This window comes from Microtus ochrogaster, unplaced genomic scaffold, assembly GCF_000317375.1.
Source record: "Microtus ochrogaster isolate Prairie Vole_2 unplaced genomic scaffold, MicOch1.0 UNK1, whole genome shotgun sequence".
NCBI lineage: Eukaryota > Metazoa > Chordata > Mammalia > Rodentia > Cricetidae > Microtus > Microtus ochrogaster.
The window spans coordinates 1,053,171-1,071,180 of NW_004949099.1; the positions used below are offsets into that span (position 1 = coordinate 1,053,171).

General features: G+C 40.8%; 1 protein-coding gene across 4 annotated transcripts in view; it reads left to right on the forward strand.

The window, feature by feature from the left end:
• The window catches only part of Aak1 (AP2 associated kinase 1), a 172,302-nt gene that overhangs the window by 79,101 nt on the left and 75,191 nt on the right, over positions 1–18,010 (forward strand). For all 4 annotated transcript variants that reach the window (XM_026788149.1, XM_013352971.2, XM_005364808.1 and 1 more), the window contains exons 3-5: positions 1,072–1,190; positions 10,867–10,975; positions 12,347–12,489. In XM_026788149.1, the coding sequence (XP_026643950.1) occupies positions 1,072–1,190; positions 10,867–10,975; positions 12,347–12,489 (371 nt within the window). The remainder of the gene's footprint in view (positions 1–1,071; positions 1,191–10,866; positions 10,976–12,346; positions 12,490–18,010) is intronic.

An 18,010-nucleotide genomic window follows, 5' to 3' on the forward strand; every position in this document is an offset into this window, starting at 1 on the left:
CAGACAGAATATTGTATACATAATAAATAAATAATAAATAAATAAATAAATAAATAAATAAATAAATAAAGGAACATACTTTAAAAAAAAAAACTTTACACTGAATCCTGAGGCCTGATTCTCAGAGGCCTAAGATCTCTCTATTGGCTGCTTTTTGGTTTGGTTTCTGTCAGCTTTGCAAATGGCTGCTAGCTCAGTACTGTATGACAACCTCAACTCAAGTTCTCATACTGATCAGTTCCCTCTGTGTTTACTTGTATCCAGTTTGTGCCAATTCTGTGCAAAGAATAGCTTAGTGATGCTTTTACTACACGGAGTTGATGAATAGGACAGTTGAACTAAGTTATGAAGGTATACAAGGCAGGCAGTTGGGCTTTGTGTTCCAACTGCTGCTTCTTCCAAGACTTTGACCTGTGATTTCTTTGCCACCCTTGTCTATCTGACCCTCAAGGCAGACAGTGCTTTGGGAATTAGGTATAAGTTAGGAGTTCTAAGATTATGTGGAACTCCTAGAACAAACTAATTTGGCACATTTGAGAATCTCAGTCAAAGTTACATAAATGTCTGTTAGTGAATTGTGAGCTGTCTTTGGATAAAGGAAAGTAGGGTGTTGATCAGTGAGTCCTGATGTCCCACTATAGAGCAGCTTATTCACACTGGGTTTTATATCTCAACAGCACATGTAGCGACAGGTGCAGGAATCTTCAGGGCCTCCTGTTACACCTGAGTGAGAGGTGGAGCAAGGAGGAAGAGAAGATTCCTGAAATACAGTGACAACTATTTATGTTTGCAAGCACTAAAAACAATACATTTTCTAGCCCCTCTGATAAGAAAGAAAGTACTGGGCTTAGTTTTTAAAAACTCTTGTAGTTTCTTTGGAAGATAGCTGCTGTTCATCCTTGATTCTGACTCTGGCTCTAAGTTCAAGAGTATAAGAATGCTATCAAGGCCAGGCCACTTTGAAGACTGGCTGATAGTGGTATCAGTGTCATGAGAGGTGACAGCAGCAGCCTGAGTTCCTGACTGACTTGCAGTTACTTAAAAGAGTTTCTCTGTGTGTTCTTCTCACAGGTGGATTTGCTCTTGTCTTTCTGGTGAGAACAAGCAATGGGGTGAAATGTGCCTTGAAACGTATGTTTGTCAACAATGAACATGACCTCCAGGTGTGCAAGAGGGAAATTCAGATCATGGTAAGACTTTTTGGATTATAACTGTTTCTTCTTTTTCTTTATTTAAACTATATATATGCATATATATGATATATGTATAATGGTGTATATTTGGTATATATGCATGTGTGTATGTGTGTCTATATATGTATATATATATGTGTGTGTGTGTGTGTGTGTGTGTGTATACACACACATATCTTTTTGACTTTTTTGAGACAGGGTTTCTCTGTGTAACTCTGGCTGTCTTGGAACTCACTCTATAAGCCAGGTTGGCTTCAAATTCACAGAGATCCATCTGCTTCTGCCTCCCTAGTGCTGGGATTATAGGTACATGTTACCACTGCCCAACGTATTTTTAAAATAGTGTTTTTATTAATTTCATACAATGTGTTTTGGTCATATTCATTTTCTCACCTCAACTCTTCCCAGATCCTCCCCCTCACTCTCTATTTACCCAACTTATTGTGTTCTCTCTTAAAAACACAGTAAGCCCAGTTTTGTATTGGCCAACTGCTCCTAGTGTGGAGCCTGCCCTGAAGTGTGGTTGATACACCAGGTGTCACACCACTGAAGCCAACTGACTTTTCCTCTTGCAGTAGTAATCAAATCTAATAGCTCCTCCACTAGGGGTGGCTTCATGCCTACCATCTCCATCATGCTGGGTTTTTGTCTGGCTTGAGGCTTTGCAGGTCTTGTGCATAATGTTATAACTGATGTGAGTGCATGTGTGCATCTGCCCTGTTGTGGAAAACACTGTTTCCTTGAAATTTGGCTCTTAATTCTTTCTGTTCCCCCTCCCTGTACCTTAAGAGGAGAGGTGTGATACAGGCATCCCATTGAGGGCTGAGCTCCAAAGTCTCTAATGCTTTGTACACTAACCAATTGTGAGTCTCTGTGTTCATTGCCATCTGTTGCAAGAAGCTTTTCTGATGCGTGTTGAGCAATGCATTGATGTGTGAGTTTAGCAACAAATCATTAGGAGTCAGTTTTATTGCTATGTCTGTTTAATAAAATAATAGTATTGCATTTTACCCTCAGGTCATGTATCTACTGTGGCTGTTTCACGACAGGTATTCTATGTTACCTTAGGAAAGTTACTGGGCAGGCCTGCACCCTTTCTTGTGCTGGCAGCAAGCTCTTGTGCAAGGTGGGACCAATAACGAGGGCCTATAGGACTCTGTTTCTGCTTTGATCATCCTCAAGTGGAGGTTGAGGGGAAAGAAGCTTATTGGGAGAACTGACTAGCTTAACTTGGTAAAGTAGTTTGGGACTTGGGAAAGCATTTATTTAATCTGGAAAGCCAAACTCTCTAGGAAGCTTTTCTCTCTTTCTGCTTCCCTCAGTTACCAGCCTCTTGCTCTGGTTGCCAACTCCTCTGAGCCCTTCTGCATCCTGGGAATATTCCCTGACACAACTTGACACTTCTGACACTTTTTCCAGCTGAAGTGCTTCCTGTGCTTTGCCTACAGTGTCAATACTTCATAGTGCCTTGTGATTCCCTTTATAGAAGCCCACAAATAGGTAGAACTCACTGTGGCATTAGAAGTCAGAAAATAATTGTTTGCGTTGGGAAATGGGCCAGAAGATGTATTATTCTGAGTTATGGAAGTCTGTTGTTTTGTGTATGGTCACACAGAAATATATAACTGTCAGAACTCAAACACATTAAGATCTGTTTTTATTTTGTAAATTATACCTTAATTTAAAAAACAAAGAAACTTACTAAGAAAGATGGCTCAGGACTTCAGAGCATGTACTGTTCTTCTAGAGGACCCAAGTTCAATTCCCAGCACCCACAATCACGACTAACTCCAGTGCCTCTGACCTCTCAGATCACCTGCATGCACTTGCACACAGATACACATGATTAAAAATAATGCACATCTTTAAAAAACATACTAAATTGTATAGATTTTACTTTCTATCATTAGTAAAGAGTCTGTATCAGAAATATATACCTATGTGTTTATGATGATATGGTGAAAACAGTAACTGGATTTAAAACAAAGATTGACCAGGGTTTGATAATCAGAGCAAAGTTACAACTTTGAAAGCTTGTTAGTTGCTATATTTGACATTACACATAATAAAAACCTTTAAATATGTACATTGTTATTTTTGGTATTTCCACAGTTTTGTTTATACTAATTATATTGCTTTACCTGTTAACATTTTAGGCAGTTCAGCCAACACATTGCGAGTTATTTAAAATCAGAAACTCAATAGTTTCTTAACATGCAGAAAACAGTTCAATAAAAGAGTGAAATGCATGTCTGTGTGGTTGCAGAGGTAGATCCAGATGTTCACCTAGAGGTGATGCCTTGGAAAAGAGTAAAATTAAGTTAGGCGTGGCGAGAGTCTAAACTGAAAGTATTAAGAATGACTTAATCCTGTGAAGCCAACCAGCCAACCCCAAGACTCCAGACCACATGGATCTGTCTGCAGTGGGCCTAAGATACTCTGCTTGCCCTGTCTCCTACATTTCCTGGATATTTCTCATGTCTCCACCCCTCCTTCTCCTTCAGCTCCCCTTCCATCCCTCCCCCTTGCTTGCTCCAAGCTTTCTAAGCTGTCCATATTTCATTTCCTCTTTCTTCTGCCCAGAATGCCCTTCCCATTTTTACTTCTGTTAGAAAAGCAATCCTATTCTTTCATTTTCTCCCACTCACTCAGAACATGAGGGCTAACTTGGTGCTAGTAGAGAAACCAAGAAGCACAGGCCTGAACATTGACAATAGATCCGATTAGGATTTAGTTGTATAGGATCAGTTTTGGACCAGGGATGCATTAACTATGACAGTTGTTTTTGTTTTTAATTGAATTTGTATTTTTTTCAAAGTTAAGCCAACCAGCTAACAAGAAAACGTCACACAGTTCCACACAATTCTCCTGTCCCATCTCAGGGTCCTAGAGGTCATTATGGTACTTGCTTCTTTGAATGTACTTCCCAGTCATGCTAGATCTTGATTTTTACTGCATTTCAGGCATTGTTCCCAAGGGAAATAAGGATTTAGCTCTTTTCATCCTGCAGTACAGCCCGCCTCCAAGTGTTAGCTTTGCTCTTATCCTGAATTCACTGGAATACTAACTAGTCAGTTTGGTCAGTGGGTTGGCTGTGGTTGTTGTGGGAGGGAGCTGCTGCTACTGAATCTGCTGCTGGGCAGCAAGCACTACCACTTTCCCACACAGCCGTTCTCACCAGGACTTGTGTCTGTTCCTCCCTTGTTCTCAGTGTTCTGTGTGGATTTCAGCAGTGTCACCCTGGACTTTCCTTCATTATGCAAGCTGTGTTTTAACTGTGCAGATGTAGCTGTTTGTCTGCTGTAACTCTCTCAAGAGTTGTCCTGGCTCCCTGACTGGGTGGACCCCAAGCTAGTGATGGGTTCCTACCTGTTCTTCTCTGGAGCCTGCTTGTTCTTAGAGAATTCCCTAGGCTCCTTCTCTTTGGCCTCACTTCTCTCAGCCTCCCACCCCTCCTTCTGTTTCACCCCTCCTTCTGCGGAGGTGGTCGGTCACCCAATAGCTTCCTCTTATGAATCCATAAGAGGCTTTTGGGGTCAAATCGAAGAAGTTTTTGTTTAGCCTTCAATTCCGAAGACTTTCACCTATTTTGTTCTCTATAATTTTATAGTTTTTCATGTTACATTTAAAGTCCATGAACCATTATATAAGCTGTGAGACTTTTGTTGACATTCTGCTTTTTGCTTATGGATAACAAATTGTTTTACATGCCTTCTGAAAAGGCATTCTCTGCTCTGCTGGTTGTGAAATGTCACTGGAACTGGAGTTGTAGCTAGCTTAGTCATAGCATGCTTGTCTGTATACAATGTCCTGAGTTTGATATCCACTCCACCTGTACTTCTGATGATCCCCACCCATAGAAACTTAAATTGTAGGGCCCATTACTAGAACTTTCTCTGTCTGTCTTCTTATCAACTGTATGCTTATCTCTCCACCAGTATCCTAATAATCTTGTTTCTGTATGTAGATAGTAAATCTTTTTCTTTCTTTCTTTCTTTCTTTCTTTCTTTCTTTCTTTCTTTTTTCTTTTTTGACAGAGTCTTATAGCCTTGGGTTATTTTAAGCTTTGTAACCAAAGCTAGCATTGAACTTCTGATCCTTCTACCTCTATCCACCCAGTCCTGGTATTATAGGTGTATGCTACCACACCCAAGTATCAAACAAGATTCCCTCATATTTTCCTCAGAATGTTTTAAAATACTCAAATCCACATAGTGTATTAGTTTCTTTGCTCATCAATGTGACAAAATGCCTAATAAAAGCAACTTAAGGAAGGATTTGACTCATGGTTTGAGAACGGTTACAGTCATCATAGAAGGGAAGGCATGGTGGCAGTTAGCCATGTTGTGTTTTCAGGCAGGAAGCAAAGAATGACAGGTAGTAGGGCCAGTTCATAAATACTCAAGGCCCATCCCTAGGGACCTGCTTTCTCTAGCAGGGTACCACAACCTTACAGAACCAGCACCACCAGCTGGGAACTGACATGTAAACTTGTTGGGGACAGTTCACATTCAAACCACAACACATCACCTTTAATTTGCATTTTGGAATAATCTGGAATTTTTTATAGGAAATACATTAAACCTGCATTTCTGTTTTGGGAGAACTGATATCTTTTCTGTTTGTGATCTTCCAATTAGTGGACATAGTCTGCATTCCCATTCACTCGCATCTATGCTGTCTTTAACTACCACTTATGTACTTCTCGTACACAAGCTTGTAAATGCTCTTCGACTTATGGCAAAGATTTTAAATTTATTTTTAGTGATTTTAAATAATTTTGTATATTTTCTTCTTTAGTTCTAGGCCTTAGCCTGCATGTTACACCTCCTCCAAATTACAGCCTCTGATATTATATTTTAGATTTTGTTTTTAAATCCACGGGTTTACTGCTAGTATTTAGAAATACAGTTAATTTTTATAATATATTCTGTCAGTTCACCAAAATTGCAATGAGAGATGGCTTTTTTTCTTGTCTGTACTTTTCTTCCTCTTTGTAGTGTTATTGCAATGGCTGCAACTTGTAATATTACATTGAATGACACATTTACCCTTGGTTTGTTCCCAGTCTTAATATGAAGGCATTCAGTCCTTTGTTGCTAAATATAAAGTTGACTTTAGTATTTCATACATTTTTAAAAGCCAACATGACTTGTCATATGTGGTCTAACCTCCGTCAAGATGTTAACTTTTATGTAGGGGAACTCTAGGGGAAAGAATTCCTCCTGATCAGCAAAAGCAGCTGGAAGGTGCATCCATTTTGTCCGACTACAATGCCCTTCATCTTTGAGACTTCATGATGTTATGGATGATGTCATTCTATACTACTCCCAAGAAGAAAAAGCAAGTTAAGTTGGCTGTCCTAAAATACCTTAATGTAGATGAAAGTGACATTAGTCCCTTTGTAAGAGTTCTCTTGATAAATGTGGCTGAAAATGACGTCAGTCCCTTTATAAGAGTCCTCTAGATAAATGTGGTACTGGAGCTTTTCTTACCAATAATTTGATGTTATTTTACATTTAACAAGTAACTTATTTAAAGTAACAGAAGACATGTTTGTCAGTTTTGTTTCCATCAGAAGGTATAACAGCTGTGTTGGATGACTGAACAATTTTTACAGCTGAAACAATGGATTGACTAACACTAGGGGTAAGAGTGAGGACATCTATGTGGACTTTTAGTTCATCTTAACCAGCTTTACCAGCATGGTTCAGTGAAGGCAAAGATTAGAAGTAGAGTGAGTAGAAAAAGACTTAGGTATTTCAGAGGTCAGTTAGTGCACAATGAATGCATGTGTACAATGGTATGGCTGACGAAAGAAAGAATGTAGTTTCCAGCTCAGTTGATGGCACTGCAGAGGATGGCAGTGCTTGTTTCCTCATGAGTCAGACCAGACCTGCTGTACTTCATCTCCTGGGGCCATCCCTGTTCAAAACAACAAACACCACCACAACAGAGCAACACAGCTATAAATGTAGAGGTAGCTAAAGCGGTCTCAAGAGTTATGTCAAAGAATGAGAATGTACCAATACTAGCTTTTGAAGAGACTATTCTTACTTGGTTGAGTTGTCTTGGCTCCATGTAAGAAGTAGTTGATGTAAATATACAGTTACTGCAGAAGGGGTCTTGTGCCAGAAAGTGCATCGATGACCTGCTCCTTCAAAGGTTAAAGCTCATTAGGGTGGAAGCTGGCTTGTTGATTGATGAACTTGCTCTTTATTTCCTTGTGGACTGGCAGCAGTCCACTGAGCAGCCAGTGTCTGTGGGCTGACTGCACTTGGAGCACTACTATAGGACCTTGCTAAGGTACGTGCCACTGAGCAGAGCAGTATGGCACACTGGTCCTGCCCAGGGCTATCAGGTCAGAGTCTGCTTTACAGTGTGATTCCTCGGTGATCTGTTGTCCTATTAAAGTCTGAGGTGCAGTGCTACGGAGTAGGACTGTAGCTGACATTTTAAGGGTCTATTCAGTAAGTGCAAGACTGAATAAAAACGTGTCCTAGTTTGGTTTTCTTTACTCTGCTAGAACACTGACCAAAAGCAGCTTGAGGGATAAAGGATTTATTTCATTTTACACTTTCAGATCACAGTACATAGAGAGGAAATCAGAGCAGGAACCTGGAGGTAGGAATTGAAGCAGAGACCATGGAGGACTACTGCTTAATGGTTTGCCCCACGCTAACATTCAGCTAGCTTTCTTATGCAGCTTAGGCCTGTCTGTCTAGGAGGGTGCTGCCTACTGTGGCCTGTGCCCACAGTTCAACCTGGTGTAAGCAGTTCTTCAGTTGAGGTTTCTCTAGTTTCAGTTGGATAACTCTAATTTGTGTCAAGGTGACAGGAAAAAGTAAACAGTGTGGAAGGGCAGAATAAATGTTGGTGTAGGGCAGAGAAAGTATTTTGGACTTCTTAGGTAGCAGAAGCTCAACAAGATCTCCACTAGAACCAAGGGCCAGCCCACAGTTTCTTTTACTGCTATCTAGAGATGTGCTTGTTTGCCCAGAGAGTTAGAAAAGAGATATAGGGTTATGAAGAGGTAAAAGGAAGAATAAAACGACACCACACCAAGCACCCCTTTCCAAACAAAGTAAAAACCTTACCCCAGCTATTAGAATGGCCTTCCTTCATCTTTAAGAAGCTCCAGTATATTGAGAGAGAGGGTCTTCTGGCCCCTCAGGCATGCGTGCTCACATGTACACATCACATGTAGACATATATACATACACATAGTTTTAGAAAAGAAGTTTCTCTGCAGTTCTTCCTACTTTTTAAAATGGAAATGAGTTCTAGAAAGGTCCATGATAAGATTGAAAAGTAGAGGGAAGGTTATGGTCTGAATGCCTTCTGTGTTACAAAGCTTGAGCTCTGGAGAGTGTTTTTGGCCTCTGTGATCTCTCTGGTCTGTGACCAGAGGCAGGTACACTGAGGCTTTTGCCTCACCAAGTTTTTTCTTGTCCTATTTGAAGATAACTTTGTTTTATACCAAAAGCAAAGCCATAGTTCTGAACCCACTTGAATTCCCCTATTCTTCATTCTTGTGTTGCAGCCACCTTTGCCCTGCCCCGCTTTGCAGGAAAATAAATCACTCTGTGATCCGCCTCCTAGCAGTAATCCTAACTCCATCCTTCTGACCTGTAGGATGGTCCTCCAGCACTCTGTGTCTTATGTGTCTTACAGCTTTCATTCTCCAATGTGCTTTTCACAATTCTTGGTAATTCTTCCTCTGAGGCAGCCCCTTCTTTAAACACAGATGTTCTGAGAGAGTGATTCACACACAGTGCTCAACTCAATCTATTCTCATCCCATCCCCTCTCTTTCCCCAAATTCTCACATTGGTCTCCAGAAATTTTCTTTGGACACGTTCTTACCATTGTCTGTTTTTTGTGGGGTCTGCTGTTCTGTCTGTCGGCAGTGCTTTCTAATCCACTACTCAGAAAGTGGAGTGAGTGTTACTATTGATGCTGAGGATTTAAGTTTTTACCGAATGCCTTGAGGGTTCTTCCTGTGCTAACTTTGTCATTTTGAGTTTGGTGAAAGGTTTCTGGACCCCGATACTAAGTCTCTCTGCCAATGCAATAAATCAGATTAAACCAAATTAAAAGTCCAGGTTTAATGAGAAAAGCAACTCCGGGTAGTCTTGGGAGGTAGAACAGGGGAAGAGACCACAAGGGGAAACCACTACAGGAAGTCTGTGGGCCAAACCTTAAATACTCTCTGGGGGTGGAACTGCTGTAAGATATGTTTTGGCAGGGTCTGGAGAGGGCATCTTCAGGGGAGATTCCCAACAACTGGAGTCCACATGGACTCCATGGACTTTCCCATGGACTCTTGAGAAGCCCAACCAGATCTGCAGGAGCAATTCCACTGTTCTACTGGACCACTCCAGAACCTAAGCTTGAGTCAAACACACAGACTCATAGAACCATGTGTTTTCTGTACCTTCTGCTAAGCCTTTAAAACAAAAGTGAAATAATATATTACAATTTATTTACAAATCCTAATTTTGCTTTGCACTTGTATAAAATCACAGTTTACTCATGTTTTCTTTCCCCCACCTTAGTTTTTTCTTTTTCTCTTCAAGACAGGGTTTTCCTGTGTAGCCCTGGCTGATCTGGAACAAGCTCTGTAGATCATGCTGGCGTTGAACTCATAGATTCACCCGCCTCTGCCTACAGAGTGCTGGGATTAAAGTGTGAGTCACCACTGCTGGCCCAACTTAGTTTTAAATGACCTTGGGTTTCAGCATCATCCTCATAAATATCTGCAGTATGGACCAAGTGCTTTAGCATCATCTCCATAGATATGTGCTCTGTAGCCCAAGGTATGAGGTGATTTCAAGTGCCTGGTGGTGCTCAGTATGTACCTGTTAGAGGCATGAAAACCCATAAGCAACAGCACTGAGAGCTGATAAGCAGTTCAGCTGATGCTGCATCTTCTCTCCCAGCTGGCCATCTGGAAAGCTTAATTATGAGCATATTGCTGGGTCTGGTCTAGATGCTATTGTAGTTTTTTCCAATCATGCAAGGCAGTTTTTCTTTTCATATATTTCCTGTTAAAAGTCAAGTTGGAGCATGTTCAGAAATGTGCTTTCCTTTTTGAATTTGTGCAGGCTACCCAGCTGAAGCCCTCGTTATTTCTTTGTTCAGGGAAGAAACTGCTTTGGAAAGAACTCTGTTAAATGCCGCAGGTAGTAAATCTTTCTCTATCCTCAGTCCTCCTACACACACACAAAAAGAGAAGAAAATAAAAAAAATTTAAGCCGAATTTACTTTTGTTCCTATAAACAGGAGAAATACAGATTTTTTTTTCCCCTGTATTAAAATTTTATGTGTTTGACTAGTTGTTGTGGTTTTCGTCCTTTGCAGTATTTCTGGATGGTATTGGAGTTCTTGCTTCTGGTTTAGGTGGAGCACTACTTCATTGTACAAGTGGATGTTCTATGTGCCTCAGCTTTGGAGAGTGTTATGGTTCAGCAGGACAGTGGAATTGCTATTGGAGATCTGCCTGGGCTTCTCAAAGACCACTGGAAACTTGTTCTTGACTGTCAATCTCCCCTTTCCACATTGTTAGTGTTGTCTCTATATATTTAAATTGTCTGTGCTAATGGAATCATCTGGCTAATTCTGCCCCTGCTGTGTCTATAACTGACAATGTACTTCTCCATTCTTGTTCACAGAGGGACCTCTCAGGGCACAAGAACATTGTGGGCTACATTGATTCTAGTATCAACAATGTAAGCAGTGGCGACGTATGGGAAGTTCTCATTCTCATGGACTTCTGCAGAGGTGTGTGTTGACCCTACTGAAGCTCTTGTTTCTGACACTTTCATGGCCAAGGACATGGGGTCATTTCACTTGCTGTCCATTGCACCCTAAAGATAATGCTCTGGTTTCACAGATGGGAAAGCTATGCGGTCCATTGATGCGCTTGATTATTTTCATGACTACAAGGGTTATGGTACAAAGAATGAAAGCAATAGGTAATTCCAGACCCTGTCTCCATTAGGTGTAGTAAGGTTTGCTTGTATATATAAATGAGACCACATGAAAATGAGAAAGAATGGGTTATTTATGAGGGTTTAACAAACAGTGAAGGCATATAATAGAAGGCGTATGGAGCTTGTAGAAATTGCAGCTTCTTTACCCCTTCTCCACTCACAGCACTGCGCTCCTGTGATCAACTGAAAGAATCCCATTTGTCTGTGAATAGGTGACTCTCTTATTGCTCTGGGGCTGTAATACCTGGTAAAACTACATTCAGATGCTGCTACTTCCAACTTCAAATAGATGGAAGCTTGGAATTTCATGCATTTATCTTGAGAAATCCAGACTTCAGCGCGAATGTGTTGAGTTGATGACATCCTATGCACCCGTTGTTTGGAAATTTGGCTCTTTTGGCCTGAGTAGCTGATATTATAGGTTTGGATCATTGCCTTACTGTTTGATACCCTGTTTTGTAATTGTCTTTAGTGCTACTAATATTTTCTGACTTTAAAGCTATTTCCCATAAATTTATTCTGATCCTATAAATGTGACATTAACCATTAATTTTGGCATTTGTTGACTGATTTGTTGATCTGATTTTGTAAAATATCACCAAATTTGAAATTGACAATTTATTCCCCCCCCCCTTTTTTTTTTTTGCTTAGGACCTTTTATAGATGCCAGGCAGTAGGACTCAGGTCTGGATAATTTAGTTTAATATTGGTAACCAGTGTTTTGTTCCCAGAGAAACAAAATTCCCCAAGAGTTAAAGACTTCAAAGTGGAAACAGACCCATCTTTTTCCTGCTCCCTGGGTCTGTTGTGCTGTCTTATTTTTCCCTGAAAGACATGTCAGAGGCTGTGGCCTTGTCTCCTACACCGTGGAGATATGACTACCAGGCAGCAATAACTGACTATGTCAATTAGGCTTCTAATCTTGAGGATACAATGAGGGCTGCTCACAACTGTGTGCTTAATAAAATAATCTGGTTTTGAGGCATCAGAGGAGACATTGGGTTGTAAGAAAACAAATCTCAAGCAGAGACTTGAGACCCCTTGGGTTTAGTGCTGGCTTTGCCCATAGTCCACTTCTGTCTGGACATCTACCAGTGTCTTGGTCCAAGTGATGAGTCTGCCTATTAATATCCTTTCCCTTGCTCTGTACCTGTCTTAGGAGGACAGGTGGTAAACCTGATGAACCAGCGTCTACAAACAGGCTTTACAGAGAATGAAGTCCTGCAGATATTCTGTGACACCTGTGAGGCTGTTGCCCGCCTACATCAGTGCAAAACTCCTATTATCCACCGGGACCTGAAGGTAACAGACTGACTTCTTCTTTTTTTTTTTTTTTATTTATTATGTGTACAATATTCTGTCTGCGTGTATGTCTGCAGACCAGAAGAGGGCACCAGACTTCATTACAGATGGTTGTGAGCCACCATGTGGTTGCCGGGAATTGAACTCAGGACCTCTGGAAGAGCAGGCAATGCTCTTAACCACTGAGCCATCTCTCCAGTCCCAGACTGACTTCTTGAGGAGTGGGTTTTTACTGAATATGTTTTTGTTTCTGTCTGTCCCAGGGATGGAGCATGTGTTGAGGGGGAGGAAAGGCATATTGAGGGGTATGTAAGACATAATTTCTAATTCTGGCCTCACATTGAAGTTAGGGAGAGAAAATACAAAGAAAAAGGACAATACAGGTACCAACTTTGCTAACTAACCTCCAGAATTTTTAAAATTTCAACTGCCCGAACTCATGTTTTTGGTTTTATTTAGGCATAATGTGTTAATTTAAGCAGCTTATAAATAATAAGGCTTATTTTTATTGCATGCATACACACACACAGAGATACACAGAGTTATTGTTATTATTACTAAGGATTAAACTCAGGGCCATACACATGCTAGACAAGTGCTATATCACTGAATTATGTTCCCAGCCCTCTTTCATAGTTTGAAAAATCCATTAATTATTTTTAATAATCGGTCCTGATTACTATCACATTGCCCTGTGTCTTTCATAGTGAAGTCACATGATAGCTTTTTCACAATGGAATTGGCTTCTGATTAGGTTTTAGCTTAGCATTTTTTGAGCACTAATTGTGTGCTAAATATTCTACTGAACTTGATGCATGCTGTTTTCTTAGACCTTCTCTGTTACATTTTACAGGTAAGGAAACTAAGTAGCAGAGAGACTGTGTGTCTTGCTCAAATTCTTATAAATAGGAAACAGTAGTGTCAGAATTTAAATCCAGCTCTTTGTGTGAGATTTCATATTACCCTCTGCCTCTATACCATGTGGTGATGGCAACAGAACTGTAAGAACATAGGAAAATTGCTTGATATTGCCAAATGCAAGGATACTTTTTAGTATTTGTCTTAGTCTGCCTCTATCTGCAGCATTTAATGCCTTCAGTGCCCTCTCTTCCCTGGACTTCTGAGGTATCATGTGCTCTCTAGCCCTTGCTCAAGCTCCTTAGCTTGTTCCTCAGATCATTTGGCCTCTCTGAGCTGTGGTTGGTTCTGTCTTCTCTAAAATGTAGATAGCAGTGCCTATGTTGCACTGTGTGAGCCTGGGCTAGCCTGGGTGGGGTCACTTATTCACTGGCAGAACTGAGGAAAGTCCTGTTGCCCTGCCTAGCACAAGTGTGGCCTCTCTTTCCATTTCCATACAGATATAAACTCAAAGTGTTCCTAGTCCTTAGGCTGTTTATGTCCTGAAAATAATCACAATGGAAGTACTGTGCTATGGAACAGTTCTCTTCAGATGTTATTGTAATGCTTCAATTACTTCCTCTTAGTTGTAATTTTCATTTCTTTGGAAAAAGATAAGGGTCATCATTGCAAACCATGGGGTCAAATCTGGGAAGATCATCTATTGCAGCCTTACTGTTTGCCAGTGCAGAATCCTTACAAGAGAAACCATGACTGCTGCCCCCACCCCAGCTAATTAAGTTATCAGTTCAGAGTAGAGATAGAGGTTGTTTTTTTTTAATTTTTTTAAAAATTTGTTTTGTTGTGTTAATTTGTGCTAGTTGTCTGTGCACTCAAGAAAGTTCAAGAAAGAGTTCAAGATGAACAAATATATTAAGATTGAAAACCCACAGCTGTCTTTTTTTTTTTTTGCCACAAAAGAGACTGTGTTTAAAAACACAGGTTTGAAGATGTTTTTTTCTAACCCTCCACATTTCTCAGAGGCATTAAATTCTCTGAAATGCCTCAGTGCCAAGCTGTTTGGAGTAATAGTGAGGTGAAGAGGTAACTTTCTAGGCTCCTTTGCAAAGGCTCTGCGCAGAATTGAGGAGTGACAGTTTTAGTAAGGCTGTTAGGCTGGGAAACAAGGTCAGCGGCCTGGAACTTTCAAAAACCTGAAGTGTTGAACAGCAGTGGTGTTATGGTTTGGATGTGAAGTGTCACCCACAGGCTGGTGTTCTGAATGCCTTTTCCCCAGCTGGTAGGGCCTTTAGGAGGTCGGGCTTGGCTGTAAGAAGTGGATCCCTAAGGGTGGGCCTTTTAGCAGGTATAGCCTGGGCCTGGTTTTAACTGCTCTCTGTGTCCTGGTTAGTCCACTGTGATGTGATGTGTGCTATCATGCCTTCCCCTCTGGATGAATTAAAGTAGTGAACCCAAATAAATCTTTTCTCCCTTCAGATACAAAGGTGACCAATATAAATGGCAACCAGTCACAGGCTTGAGTCCTTGGGGCTTTGTCCAAGCAAGTGGCTGTTCTCTCTGCCAGTGCTCAGAGTGTGTGAATGCTAGTCGGTTCTCTCCCTCGCTAATCTCTTTTGGCTTGTTACCTTCTCCTACTCCTTCCCATTGCCATTTGCCCTTGCTCGGACCTATTCCTCTTTCCATGTCCTGCCCTCACTGTCTGCTTTCTTTTATTTTTTTCTCTCTGCAAAGCTGCCTATCCTAAAATGGTTGTATTCTTGAGCTCCTAAAGTAAAAAAATCCCAAAAGCCTACTAAGTAGTCTTCCTCAGTCTCTTTGTCTGTACTCTGCTCCCTTCCTTCTCTCTTACCAGCCTGAAGTGTCCATGCTCATTAACTTCATGCTACATATCAGCCTGATGGCTGAGGATGGTCTCTGAACCAGGTAGCCTGTTGCTAAATCCTACACAACCAGCCTGACCTCAGGAAAATTGAATACTTGACTGGTTTATCTTTTTCCATCTCTTAAGGGGAGCAGCAAAGCTTAGTAAGGATTATGTGGCCACTGTAAGTAAAAGTGTCTGGCATATGGTACTGAGTCCAGTATTGGGAACAATGTCTTTCCTGCACTGAAATAGGATCTGTGAGGGACTCATAGACTAATACACCTTCTGACCCAAGGAAAACATAAATATGTCAGTAGTCAGCTCCAAATCCGTAGAAGAATTCTGAGTCATCCTCCAGATCAAACATTGGCAAACTTTGCCAGCAGAAAGGCAGATAGAAATGATTTGGGCATGCTAGTAATATAGTCTCATTGAATTGCTCAACTCTTCTATTGGAGAAAAAGTAGCCAGATTTCATTGTGTTAGCCAGATTTCATTGCTGTGACAAAGTACCTAAGAAAAACAAAGAAAAATATTTTGGTTTATAGTTAGGAGTTTTCTGTCTAGGGTCTTCTCATCCATTGCTTTGAGCCTGAGGCAAGGTGGAATAGCATGGTGGGTACATACTTTGGAAGCAGAATGAAACCAGAAAGGACTGGGAGCCAGACATAACCTTTAAGGGTACATATGTAGTAATCCACTTCCTAAGAGCCCATTTTAGCTGTGAACTCATGTGTGGATCAGTTCATTAATGAAATCAATGCTTTCATGATCCAGTCACATGTAAATGATTGGGTGTACTAGCTGTGAACCAGGGAATCTTCTGATGGACATTTTATGTCCAAACTGCAACATGTAGACTACAGAATAAGTAACCTGTGGGCTTGATTAGGTTGGCCTGAAGGCCTTTCCAACCCCTCCTGTGGGTAGAAAATTGTACATATGTTTTAGAGTACTGGTGGAAGGTTTTACCATTGAAGTTTTCATGAATTGCTGAGACTTGGCTAATGGAGAGCGAGCAGTGGAGTAAAGGGCAGATTAGACAAGACGAAGAAAGTGAAGGCAACCCTGAACATCAGCTAGGAGTGATGGCTGACTTCTTGTTGACTTGAGTTCCAGTCTAGGTAATTCTGAATATAAAGAGTTAAGAAAGTCTGCCCATAAGCCTCACATGTCCTCACAATCCCTAACCACAGCTCAGAGCTGGAGGTGGTCATGGGGTCTTGAGTGATCTGCTTCTGTCTTTCCTGCGCTGGCAGCAATGGAGTTGTATGTCTTTTCCTAGAGTTACATGGCTTAGGCTCACTTCAAGCTCTATTGCTTACTAGCCATGTTACAGTACTGACCGAATTACCATGAGCCTCACTTTGTCCAGCTGTAAGATGGTAATCATAATCCATAAATTGTGCTGAGTAAAGTAATACTGGCAGTAGCTACTGCTCATCAAATGATGTCTGTTATTTACGATTGTTACTTTGTTGTCATTGTTATTTTGGATTCTTCAAGTGAGTTTATGCTTAGTATAGCTTGACTATTTCTTTGTGTAAATAGATAAAATTGGTGAGTTTTTTTTTTTTTTAAAGATAGAAATAGTAGAAACACTTGTCTGCCTTAGCCTTAATCTCTGGGGAACAAATCTATCACAGTCATTCACAATTTGTAATTCTATGGTGAAGAATTCTTCATCCTGAGAACCTATCTACTTAGTAGGTTCATGGCCATCACTGTCACCTTTCCATAACTCCAGGTTAGTAGTGCAGGTGAAATGCTGCTAGCACAACCATTCTGATTCTCTCTAGCAGAGCAACAGATTTTAAAGACTTTCTTCAGGTGAAGGTCAAAAGGACACAACTTAAAAACAACATTAAAACTCTTCATGGTAGCACCAAATATGAAGTTCAGTAGGAAACAATCTTCAGTCAGCTTTGCAGCAAAGATTTTAAATCATTAGAATTAGCAAATATAGACTAAAACTATACTTAATTCAGGTTTTAGAAGAATTAAGAGAAAATTTTATAACAATGGGAACAAGAGGATTTCTACTCAGTCAGATATTTTTAAAGAACCAGTAGGGGCTTGGGTGTTTGGCTCCTGTCTTGACTGGAAATGAGCAGACCGTGAATGTGTGGGTGCCCAGCCAGAGTATTAAGTGTGATTTGTTTTGTTTTAATTTTTATACTATTCAACAGTGTCTGTACCAAAAAATCTAGTAGAGTTGGGCAAATTCCAGATTCCAGCTGTGACTGAGAGATGTTTATCTTTGAGGAGCTTATAATCTTCTTGCCTTTGTTTTTCCAAGGTGGTCTATCTGTGGGGGCTGAAGAAAAAGCCCATAGGGCTGAGCAAGGTTTTTGGGTCTTGTCTGCCATTTTATTGCCATGCATAGCTAGGTCTGTCTTCCCCCATGCCAGTCAGCTCATTTCCCCACGACAGGAGCTAATCAGTGCATCTTGACAATGTTGTGCTCGGTATTTTTTCTCTTAATTCCAGTACTCGGAAGGCAGAGGCAGGCAGATCCCTGTGAGTTTCAGGCCTGGTCTATAGAGAGAGTTCCAGGGCAACTAGGACTACACACAGAACCTCTTACTTTAAAACTAAAACAACAGTGTCCTTTGCTTTACAGAAGCTTCTCAGTTTCAGTAGGTCCCATTTATTCAGTGTTGCCCTTAATGTCTGTGCTGCTGGGGTTATACCTAGGAAGCGATCGCCTGTGCCCATCTGTTGTATCAGGGAAATGCAAATCAAAACAACTTTGAGATATCATCTTACACCTGTCAGAATGGCTAAAATCAAAAATAC